This window comes from Hemitrygon akajei, chromosome 3 (genome assembly GCF_048418815.1).
Source record: "Hemitrygon akajei chromosome 3, sHemAka1.3, whole genome shotgun sequence".
Lineage (NCBI taxonomy): Eukaryota > Metazoa > Chordata > Chondrichthyes > Myliobatiformes > Dasyatidae > Hemitrygon > Hemitrygon akajei.
The window spans coordinates 119340952-119352981 of record NC_133126.1 but is presented as its reverse complement, the minus strand read 5'-3'; the positions used below and the strand labels follow the sequence as shown (position 1 = coordinate 119352981).

At 41.9% G+C, this 12030-nt stretch overlaps 1 protein-coding gene across 1 annotated transcript; it reads right to left on the bottom strand.

The window, feature by feature from the left end:
* Positions 1 to 617: 617 nt before the first annotated feature.
* On the bottom strand, positions 618 to 11444 carry LOC140723633 (lactosylceramide 4-alpha-galactosyltransferase-like). Its single transcript, XM_073038210.1, has 3 exons — positions 11412 to 11444; positions 1891 to 2332; positions 618 to 1453 (listed from the first exon to the last, which is right to left on the bottom strand). The coding sequence occupies exons 2-3, from the start codon at positions 2298 to 2300 to the stop codon at positions 1450 to 1452; spliced, it is 414 nt and encodes a 137-aa protein (XP_072894311.1). The 5' UTR covers positions 2301 to 2332; positions 11412 to 11444; the 3' UTR covers positions 618 to 1449.
* Positions 11445 to 12030: the final 586 nt, after the last annotated feature.

The following is a 12030-nucleotide window of genomic DNA, read 5'->3' as shown; positions in this document are numbered from 1 at the left end:
ATCAGGGGCCAGAGTCAACTGCATGAAGAGCGAGGTCATGCTCTTTGGCAGCTGGCCTGACTATTCTACATTGGCTTTACTGTCAGGACCGACTACCCGAAGGCGTTGGGCATTTTGTTCAGAGAGGCTGAGACATGTAACAAAAATTGGCTGGAGTGGATAAGGCAGGTCGAACAAAAACTGGGTCTGTGAAAATGACTTTCCCTGTCAATAACTTGAAGAAGTTGGTTGTGAAGTGTGATAACCTCTTAGGGCCACTGTACTTGGCACTGGTGTAGCCTGTTCATCACTTCCCTGCCTCAACAACCACCTAGGGAGTCCAATAGATTATGAAACACCAATATCCAGATAACGGGGTCACAAATGCACCCAGCATTACTGTCATCCTGATTACCACCTTTGTGTGTAGCTATGTCAAGTTGTGTTTGGACCCAAATCCATGGGCACCAAGTGTCACTACAAGCTGAGGTTCTACCTGCCACTGGTGTCCGGAGAATAGGTCCGGACCCATTGCAGAGTGAAGGTCCAGCCATCAGGAAGTGGTCAGCATGGTGTTACGAACCCCGTAACTGGGTCACTTACCAGCAAAGATAGAGAGGTCCGCTGAAGTCTGATGGTATTATTTTTAAACGTTTTTATTTATAAAGGGGCACAAAAGTAAGGTTAATACAAACATTCAGATAATATACGTCATCAATACTCAATCTAAAGCACGGGTATAGTAATAATCAACAATTCGAAGTAGCTCTATCGTTTGTCTAGGGGTAAAACCATTGTCCGATGGAAATATAAAAAGTCTCGCCAGTTCATGAAGGCTTTTAGCCGTTTGAGGGACCGCTGGGTGTTCACGGGTTGGAGAGAGAAAATAAACTTGCCAGTCTTTTGGACTCAAAGCGTTGAATCGGGAACATGAGTTCCCCGTTGTCAATTCGAACTCCTTTTCGGGGTTATCAGCCATTTGGTTCCCAAGCTAGGGGAACCGAATCACACGTGGCTCCCGAACAGCTTCACGTCCTTACGGGAGCGATGAGCGACGGTGTCTCCGTCTGGTGCGTCGCTGGGGTTCTGCCTCCTGCAGTCCCTTTTTATCGTGACTGGCAGATTTGTAAATGTCAATCAAGGTAGGGTGATACAATCCCCCTCCACATTGCCCAAGGGTGTCCATGTCCCTGAGAGCTGGCACGTAGCATCGAGTCACAATTCACACAAGTGAATTCTAAGAAGAATGGTCAAATCCGTTGCATTGTCTCTCATTTCCTGGGTCCAAGACCCGAATTAATAGCGATCTTGCAATTCTCAGGAAGGAGGGGGCTGGTCCTGCACCCTTCGGCCCCTCAGAGCTGTGGTACATTCGTAACAATGGAATGTCCTACCAATTCCGCAGGACAGGCACTCTGGAGACTGCCGGGTGAATGTCAAGGATCCTTTTGCTCCCATACACGGAAAGGCTCAGCTGGGTGGGGAGGTGCCCAAACAATGAAAGGATTTATCAACACAGGGTCTACTTGAGTAGTTTGGTGCTACGTTTTCTTATTCTTTTAAGGTTCACACTACTAAATTAACAACCATAATTGTAGAAGTTTAGCATTTTTCTCTTGTGTATAGTTTAAATTATGAATGGTCTAGTTTTGTAACAATAAAACAATCTACAGTAGTAGCAGTTACCTTGAATGTTAGGCAGACAGAACAATTTCAGCAGGTACTAGGTGATTAATTCTACAACAGAAAACCATGGACTCTAACACTTCAGCTTGTTTGGCCCAATCACACCAGGTTACTGAGCAAACCCTACAATTGTCATCAGTTTATTTTTGTTAATACTTCACAGATGCTCTATTTTTCAAATAACTTAATTACTTATTGGAATTAATAAATCATAGTTTTGGTTACCTTTCCAATGGAGTGTCTTTAAATAGCTCAATGGGATTCAGAGATAGAATGACGACATTTTTCATCTTAGAAAGTAAATGGATGCCTCTGTGCTCAGTCTCTGGATACTGGCTCAAGTTGCCAGTGAACCCCTTCATGAAGTAATAGATCTGTTTGTCTGGGTTTAGACGAGCAGCAGACTCCACTGAACACATCGCCAATGGCGTCAGCTTTAAATTGTCAGTTGATTCCAAAAACATAATGCCAGCTTTGAAAGTTTTGTCGGGAATCACTGCATCAGGTTTATCTGTTACCTGAGATAGTTTCAACATGTCGTCATTAACGGACCGATAGTATCTGTAGTACATGTACAGAGTACTACAAATCACCAACATGAGGACAACCAGACAGCCCTTATGCAAGGAAAGCATGATCCGAGTCTGAAATGTCTCCTTCAAGGCTCCTGAGAAACAAATTGCAGGATAAATATTCAAACTGAATCACATTACTCACAGAAACACATACCTGTTGCACGAAAGACCATTTGTTGCTGGCTTTTTGCAAGAGTAATACAACCTCTTACCATCATCACAGACCCCTGCAAGTTCTTTCTTTTCAGATATTTATCCACCCCTTTCTGCATGCACAATAGAATTGACCTCCATGGTGTAGCCAGCAGTCAACTCCAGACACTAAACACCTGCTCTGGGACAGCATTCTTCCTTCTAAACATAGTTAATAATTGTACTGAAGTTAATAAGAGGTTCTGCATTTCCATTGCAAGAACGTAGAAAACCTTTCGCTGATCTCTACAAAACTCATTATATTCTGTCTGCAGGGAATAATGAGAAAGAGAAACCAGGAACTCCTACACCTAATGTCCATCATATAATTGGAACTAACAGTATTTGAGTTGACATTAAAGAGATATAGGCAAAAACAGAGTCAGCCAACACAGACCACGTTATTGATAGTTCAGATCCAATACATTTGGTGAAGCTTTGGAGAGAACAAACAGCAAGAGTCACAGGGGAATGGTTATGGTTAAGGATTATATTGTGTCTCAAATGGCACTTAATTTCTTAATGAATTCTGTGACACCTTCCACAGCTCTCTGTGGCAAAGAATGCCAAAGACTTACACCTTCTCAAGGAATGGACAAATATTGATTTGGCTGGGGGAATGGCTCAGGGATGGCTGGTGGAAAGTGGGAAAATCATATTGCAGGAACTTTGCTTGCAAGGAACACGCTGAGACTGTAAGTGTCCATTGCAACTCTCACAAATTCAGACAACATCACTCTCTGTTTAAAGTACAAATATTGTTTAAATTTTAAATGGCAGCAGCCGCAACACCATAAAATTATTTTTTAAAAACTGATTTCTGAAATTGAATGTGTGAACCTGAGGCATGAGATTCCTTTGCAGGTAAGTCTACAGTGATCATCTTCGGTCTGAAAAAATTAACTGCATCTTTCAAATGGTGAAAATGAAGAACAACAGTGAGCTGAAGATTTTGAATAGGAAATGGAAGTTTGTAAAACAAAATGATGTTAGTCTGGGATGAGGGAACACCTTGAAAAAGTACAGGGAATGAGTCTACAGCCATTTTGTGAGAACTTAGTCAGAGTACCAGTTCACAGGCTTGAGGGTAGATAATGGTGAAAAACACATTTGTCTGGAAAGTACTGGGTAGATTTTTGAAGGGATCTTGAACAGTAAAGAAAAGGTAAATTTTTTGTGCAAGTCTGAATCTTCTCCTAGATTGGGTTACAGAGCGAGAAAAGCAGTCAGGAATCTGTGGTTCCCTCCAATAGTATTGTGGAGTGGATTACTGGTTGACAAGTATAATTTCATTAACCATTTTCTTTCTGGATTTTATTTTTCTTTATATAATCTTAAGAGTAATTTGTTATCACCTTTAGTTAAGTGGATACCTCTTGCTGTTGAATCAGAAAAGAATAAGGCACGAATTTTAAAGTATTTTCAGTATAGTGACCTAATTGACATTGTTTAAGACATTCATATAGTTCAGTCAATACTTTCATATATCATCGATGCTGATTAGTCCTGATCAACATGCAAATGAAGTTTTCACTTAGATTCCAACAGTCTGTCCTCACTGGGGTTAAACTACAGTAACTATCCTGTAATTATTCATTTAATTATTTGCTCCATTTTAAAAATTAAAACGAGCAATCCTCTGGTGGTCTGGCACCATGCCTGAAACTAGGCAGGACTCTGGTAGTGAAACAATTCCAGGACGGAGTTCCTGGAATTGTTTCACTTGCTTCTATTAAAAGCTTGGGATACATTATACATCTTACTGGCAATTTCAGTAGTTTCAAAGCCACTGATGTTTTCCATCGTACCATGTTTGTCCACTCCAAACGTTCACCCTTATTCACCTTAATAACACATTCAGCATTCTCCCCCCTTCCGCCCATATGCACTGCCACCATATACAGTTACCTCTGTGCCTTTTAATAGGCCCCACTATTTCCTCAGTTACTTTCCCGTTGTTTGTAAAAAAAAACATCTTTGTTGTTTTGCATTTCACACACCAACTTGCCCCTCTTTGCTTTCTTAATTGTCCTTTTAATTTCAACCCGTGTCAGACATAAACTTCCCTTTCCATTTCCAAGAAGCCTCTCTCCACGTTGTTTCTGATCTGTCATACCCCGCCATTCTCTTTGGGACTGTGCTGCAGCTGAACCTTTTGAGCCTCCTGGAGGCTGCTTAGCAAGAGCCCATAGAAATACAGGGAAGTTACTGGCATGGGTGGAGCATTGGCTGGTCAGCAGAAAACAGAAAGTGAGAATAAATGGATCCTATTCTGGCTGGCTGCTGGTTACCAGTGGAGTTCCACAAGGGTCAGTGCTGGGACCGCTGCTTTTTTTGATGCATGTCAATGATTTGGATTATGGGATTAATAAGATTTGTGGCTAAATTTGCTGATGATACCAAGATAGGTGGAGGAGTGGGTAGTGTTGAGGAAACAGAGAGCTTGCAGAGAGACTTAGATAGTTTAGGGGAATGGGCAAAGAAGTGGCAAATGAAATACAATGTTGGAAAGTGTATGGTGATGCACCGGTGGATGAAAAAACAGGCAGACTGTTATTTTGATGGGGAGTGAATTCAAAATGAAGAGGTGCAAAGGGACTTGGGAATCCTTGTGCAAGATACCCTAAAGGTTAACCTGTAGGTTGAGTTGGTGGTGCAGAAGATGAATGCAATGTTGGCATTCATTTCTAGAGGTATAGAATACAAGAGCAGGGATGTGATGTTGAGGCTCTATAAGACACCCGTGAGACCACACTTGGAGTATTGTGTGCAGTTTTGGCCTTATTTTAGAAAGGATATACTGACATTGGAGAGGGTTCAGAGAAGATTCACTAGAATGATTCCAGGAATGAAAGGGTTACCGTATGAGGAACGTCTGGCAGCTCTTGGGCTGTATTCCCTGGAGTTCAGGAGAATGAGGGGGGATCTCACTGAAACATTCCAAATGTTAAAAGACCTGAACAGATTAGATATGGCAAAGTTACTTCCCATGGTAGGGCAAGAGCACACAACTTCGGGATTGAACGACGTCCATTTAGAACAGAAATGCGAGAAATTACTTTGGTAAATCTGTGGAATTTGTTGCCACGAGCAGCTATGGAGGCCAAGTCATTGAGTGCATTTAAGGCAAAGATAGATTCTTGATTAGCCAGGGCATCAAAGGGTGTGGGGAAAAGGCAGGGGAGTGGGGATGACTGGAAGAATTGGATCAGCCCATAATTGAATGGCGGAGCAGGCTTGATGGGCCTAATGGCCTGCTTCTGCTCCTATATCTTATGATCTTAAAAAAAAAAGAGCAGGGATTTTACCAGGTGCTGCGATTAAAGGGTTGATGCACCATCAATAACTCTCTGAGACGTGAGACGAGATATAGGCTTTTATTGATTGGAAGAAAGAACAAGCAGCAATTGACCACCATGCTACATCCTGGAGACTGAGGGCAGGGCTCAGGCCCCAATCGCCTTTATACCGGGGTCCGTGGGAGGAGCCACAGTCAGTGGGAGGAGCCACAGGAGCAGTCAGCGTGGGGGGGTGTAGTTCACCACATGGGTATGTGCTATAACGACAAGCTTGTGTTGTTTTTACTGGAGTGGCACAGACTGAGGGGAGACCTGTTAGACGTTACAGGAACAGGAAATAGGAAATAGAAAAGGCTTCCCAGAAGGGCAGTGTTATGATAATTGTAGGGGATTTTAACATGTGAGTGGATTGGGAAAATCAGGTCGGCACTGGATCTCAAGAGAGCGAATTGGTAGAATGTCTACAAGATGGCTTTTTAGAACAGCTTGTTGTTGAGCCCACTAGGGGATTGTCTGTACTGGATTGGGTATTGTGTAATGAACCAGAGGTATTTAGAGAGATGGAAGTGAAGGAACCCTTAGGAGGCAGTGATCATAACATGATTGAGTTCACTGTGAAATTTGAGGAAGAGAAGCCGAAATCCGATGTGTTGGTATTTCAGTGGAGTAAACGAAATTACAGTGGCATGAGAGAGGAACTGGCCAAGGTTGACTGGAAAGGGACACTAGCGGGAAGCACTGCAGAGCAGCAGTGGCTGGTGTTTATGCGAGAAGTGAGGAAGGTGCAAGACAGATATTTTCCAAAGAAAAAGAAATTTTCAAATGGAAAAAGGATGCAACCGTGGCTGACAAGAGAAGTCAAAGCCAAAGAAAAAGCAAAGCAGAGGGCATACAAGGGAAGCAAAACTTAGTGGGAAGACAGAGGATTGGGAAGTTTTTAAAAGCTTACAAAAGGAAACTAAGAAGGTCATTAAGAGGGAAAAGATGAACTATGAAAGGAAGCTAGCAAATAATATCAAAGAGGATACTAAAAGCTTTTTCAAGTAAATAAAAGACAGGTGAGAGTAGATATAGGACCGATAGAAAACGATGCTGGATAAATTCTAATGGGAGATAAGGAGATGGCGGAGGAACTGAACGAGTATTTTGCATCAGTCTTCACTGAAGAAGACATCAGCAATATACCGGACATTCAAGGGTGTCAGGGAAGAGAAATAGGTGCAGTCACAATTACGACAGAGAAAGTACTCAGGAAGCTGAATAGTATAAGGGTAGATAAATCTCCTGGACCAGATGGAATGCACCCTCGTGCTCTGAAGGAAGTAGCAGTGGAGATTGCGGAGGCATTAGCAATGATCTTTCAAAAGTCGATAGATTCTGGCCTGGTTCCAGAGGACTGGAAGATTGCAAATGTCATTCCACTATTTAAGAAGGAGGCAAGGAAGCAAAAAGGAAATTATAGACCTGTTAGCTTGACATCAGTGGTTGGGAAGTTGTTGGAGTCGATTGTCAAGGATGAGGTTACGGAGTACCTGGAGGCATTTGACAAGATAGGCAGAACTCAGCATGGTTTCCTTAAAGGAAAATCCTGCCTGACAAACCTAGTGCAATTTTTTGAGGAAATTACAAGTAGGCTAATCAAGGGAGATGTAGTGGATGTTGTGTATTTGGATTTTCAGAAGGCCTTTGACAAGGTGCCGCACATGAGGCTGCTAAACAAGATAAGAGCCCATGGAATTACAGCAAAGTTACATACGTGGATAGAGCGTTGGTTGATTGGCAGGAAACAGAGAGTGGGAATAAAGGGATCCCATTCTGGTTGGCTGCCGATTACCAGTGGTGTTCCGCAGGGGTCCGTGTTGGGGTCGCTTCTTTTTACATTGTATATCAATGATTTGGATCATGGAATAGATGGCTTTATGGCTAAATTTGCTGATGATACAAAGATAGGTGGAGGGGCCGGTAGTGCTGAGGAAACAGAGAGTCTGCAGAGAGACTTGGATAGATTGGGGGAATGGGCAAAGAAGTGGCAAATGAATTACAATGTCGGAAAGTGTACGGTCATGCACTTTGGTAGAAGTAAATGGGCAGATGATTACTTAAATGGTTAGAAATTTCAAGGTTCTGAGATGCAACGGGACTTGGGAGTTCTCGTGCAGGATACCCTTAAGGTTAACCTCCAGGTTGAGTCGGTGGTGAAGAAGGCGAATGCAATGTTGGCATTCATTTCTAGAGGAATAGAGTATATTAGCAGGGATGTGATGTTGAGGCTCTATAAGGCACTGGTAAGACCTCACTTGGAATACTGGGTGCAGTTTTGGGCTCCTTATTTAAGAAAGGATGTGCTGATGTTGGAGAGGGTTCAGAGAATATTCACTAGAATGATTCCGGGAATGAGAGGGTTAACATATGAGGAACATTTGACTGCTCTTGGACTGCGCTCCTTGGAGTTTAGAAGAATGAGGGGGGACCTCATAGAAATATTTTGAATGTTGAAAAGCATGGACAGAGTTGATGTGGCAAAGTTGTTTCCCATGGTGGGGGTGTCTAGTACGAGAGGACATGACTTGAGGATTGCAGGGTGCCCATTCAGAACTGAAATGCGAAAAGAATTTTTTAGCCAGAGGGTGGTGAATCTGTGGAATTTGTTGCCACGGGTGGCAGTGGAGGTCGGGTCATTGGGTGTATTTAAGGCAGAGATTGATAGTTATCTGAGTAGTCAGGGCATCAAAGGTTATGGTGAGAAGGTGGGGGAATGGGACTAAAGGGGAGATTGGATCAGCTCATGATGAAATGGCAGAGCAGACTCGATGGGCCGGATGGCCGACTTCTGCTCCTTTGTCTTATGGTTAATAAGATTATGAAAGGCCCAGACAGACAATTTCTTTTCTAAAGGGATGAAACATCTAATATCAGAAGGCATGCATTGAATGTAAGAGGGGTTAATTTCAAATGAGATGTGAGGGGCAAGTTTTTACTCAGAGTGGTGAATGGTCTGGAATGCACTAGCTGGTATGGTGGTAGAGGCAAATACACAAGAGACTTTTCAGAGATACATGAATATGAGAAGAATGGAAGGATATGGGCATAGTGTAGGCACAAGAGATTTGTTTAGTGCACCATTTGATTACTAATTTAACCGTTTCAGTACAACATTTGTGGCTGAAGGGCCTGTCACTGTCCAGTACTGTTCTACTTTTGAAGTTATATGTTCTATATTCTGAAAAGTGAGATGATCTACTGGTGGGCAATATTATTCCAAGATTACTGTAGTTAATGCTCACATTTTGTGGGAAAGAGTCCCAAAAGCTGATGAAATTTGAGAATAATTGTCTTAATCTTCAATGTTTTATACTCTGGTGTAGGGAGAAAAGGTAACTGAGCTGTAACATTAATGTTGAAGAAACTCTCACTGAATGGATTAACTTGTTTTTACGTTGTCATATCACTAACTGGTCTGCTTTGCACAAGTCTGATAATCGCCTCTTGTTCTGATAGAAAGAGGAAAGTCTGCAGGTGTTCCAGCAACTCACCAAGATGAGCAGATTATTCTGAGCTGTTGAGACCATCTGTGGCTCCAACACCAGTAAACACAAAGTACACAGCAGATGCTGTGGTCAAATCAACACGTACAAACAAGCTGAAGGAACTCCCTGCTTCCCCTCCCCCACCCCTTCATCTTTCCTCTCATTGGTTTTTCACCTGGCACCTTCTTTATAGAGCCCCTGCCCCCTCCTTCCTCAGTCCTGACGAAGGGTTTCGACCCGAAATGTTGACTGCTCGTTTCAACAGATGCTGCCCGTCTTGCTGAGTTCCTCCAGCTTGTTTGTACGTGTGGCTCTAACACCATTTTATAGTGTCATTAACAACATAGTTACATAGAAATCAGGTGCAGAATGAGCACCTCTGCTTCTCTGAACTTTCTCCACTATGTAATGCAATCATTGCTGATTACCTATCTCAAAACTCTTTTGCCGCTCCTTCCCTATCCCCCCTTTTATATTAAAATAATTGACCTTGTACTACTAAAATATCTACAGCCCTGTGTGGTAGTGAATCCCACAAGCATCCTCCATGATACCCAAACAGAATAAAGTTTCAATCAGATTCCCTCTCATTTTCAAAATTCTTGTGAACCCATTTGACCCAATCTCGCCTTGTTTCACATTCTTGCCATCGCAGTGTGTAGTACAGTGAACCTTAATTCCTTCGATGACAAACAAAACCTCTCTTAGGAAGGAGATCAAAACTAAATGTTGTACTACAAGGGTATCCTTGCCAAGAAATGGTCAAGACATGCAAAAGGATACCTGCAAAAATCAGTGAATGTATCTGTTATGTAACTTCAACACAAAACTAATTCGAAAAAAAGACACAGGAGTCTAAAATGGGGTTCTGAGTTTTGAGTTTACTTCAAGTGAGACGCACATATATCATGTGGCAGCGTGATAATGTATGCAATTTATATACAGTAACACCCCACGAGATTTGAGCTCTCGGATAACTTTTGCCAAGGTCTCAGACCTTAATTAGCTTGTTAGGGCTATGGCTTGTTTACAATCATCATTAGGAAAGGCCAGGTGATGCAAATTTCAAAGCTTTATAAATACCCTGACTCCTCAAACCTTGTCCCAACAATCATCAGCCATGGGCTCCTCTAAGCAGTTGCCTAGCACTCTGAAAATTAAAACAAGTGATGCCCACAAAGCAGGAGAAGGCTATAAGAAGATAGCAAAGTTTTTTCAGGTAGCCGTTTCCTCAGTTCGTAATGTAATTAAGAAATGGCAGTTAACAGGAACAATGGAGGTCAAGCTGAGGTCTGGAAGACCAAAAAAACTTTCTGAGAGAACTGCTCGTACGATTGCTCGAAAAGCAAATCAAAACCCCCATTTGACTGCAAAAGACCTTCAGGAAGATTTAGCAGACTCTGAAGTGGTGGTACACTGTTCTACTGTGCAGCGATACCTGCACAAATATGACGTTCACAGAAGAGACATCAGAAAAAAACCTTTCCTGTGTCCTCACCACAAAATTCAGCATCAGATGTTTGCAAAGGAACATCTAAACAAGCCTGATGCATTTTAGAAACAAGTCCTGTGGACTGATGAAGTTAAAATAGAACTCTCTGGCTGCAATGAGCAAAGGTACTGTATGTTTGAAGAAAAAAAAAGAGTGCAGAATTTCATGAAAAGAACACCTCTCCAACTGTTAAGCACAGGGTGAATCGATCATGCTTTGGGCTTGTGTTGCAGACAGTAGCACAAGGAACATTTCACTGGTAGAGGGAAGAATGAATTTGATTAAATACCAGCAAATTCTGGAAGCAAACATCATACCGTCTGTAAAAAAAAGCTGAAGATGAAAAGAGGATGGCTTCTACAATAGGATAATGATCCTAAACACACCTCAATATCCACAATGGACTACCTCAAGAGGCGCAAGCTGAAGGTTTTGCCTTGGCCCTCACAGTCCCCCGACCTAAACATCATCGAAAATCTGTGGATTGACCTCAAAAGAGCAGTGCATGCAAGACAGCCCAAGAATCTCACAGAACTAGAAGCCTTTTGCAAGGAAGAATGGGCAAAAATCCCCCAAACAAGAATTGAAAGACTCTTAGCTGGCTACAGAAAGCGTTTACAAGTTGTGATACTTGCCAAAGGGGGTGTTACTAAGTACTGACCATGCAGGGAGCCCAAACTTTTGCTTCGGGCCCTTTTCCTTTTTTGTTATTTTGAAACTGTAAAAGATAGAAATAAAAAAGTAATCTTGGTTAAAATATTAAAGAAATGTGTCATCTTTAACTTTATGCCTTTTGGAAATCAGGTCATCTTTTACTCGCTTAGCTATTCACAGTAATATAAATTTTGACTAGAAGTGCCCAAACTTTTGCATGTCACTATATTTATTCATATATATTCATATACTTTTTAAACAAACAAAAATACTTAATCAACATATATTTACAAGATTACTCACATATTAAAATACACACTCTTCCCTGCTTAGCTATAAACTTCAACTCAACGTAGAATGCATCTGAACTTGTATACACAGAATACCGTACAACTACTATGTAATGACACCCACAGCATAGTAAAATTAAATTGTTCCATTCAGGCCTAAAGGTTTAATAACAAACAAGAGAAAATCTGCAGATGCAGGAAATTCAGACCAACACACATAATGAAACAGAGACATGTCTTTCTCTCTTATTAGGGAGAGAGAGAACCTGTGGTATGTCGAATACCAGCTGAATGAGTAGTCTTTGGGGTGCTGCAAGTCTGTGTCTTTGCTGTTGC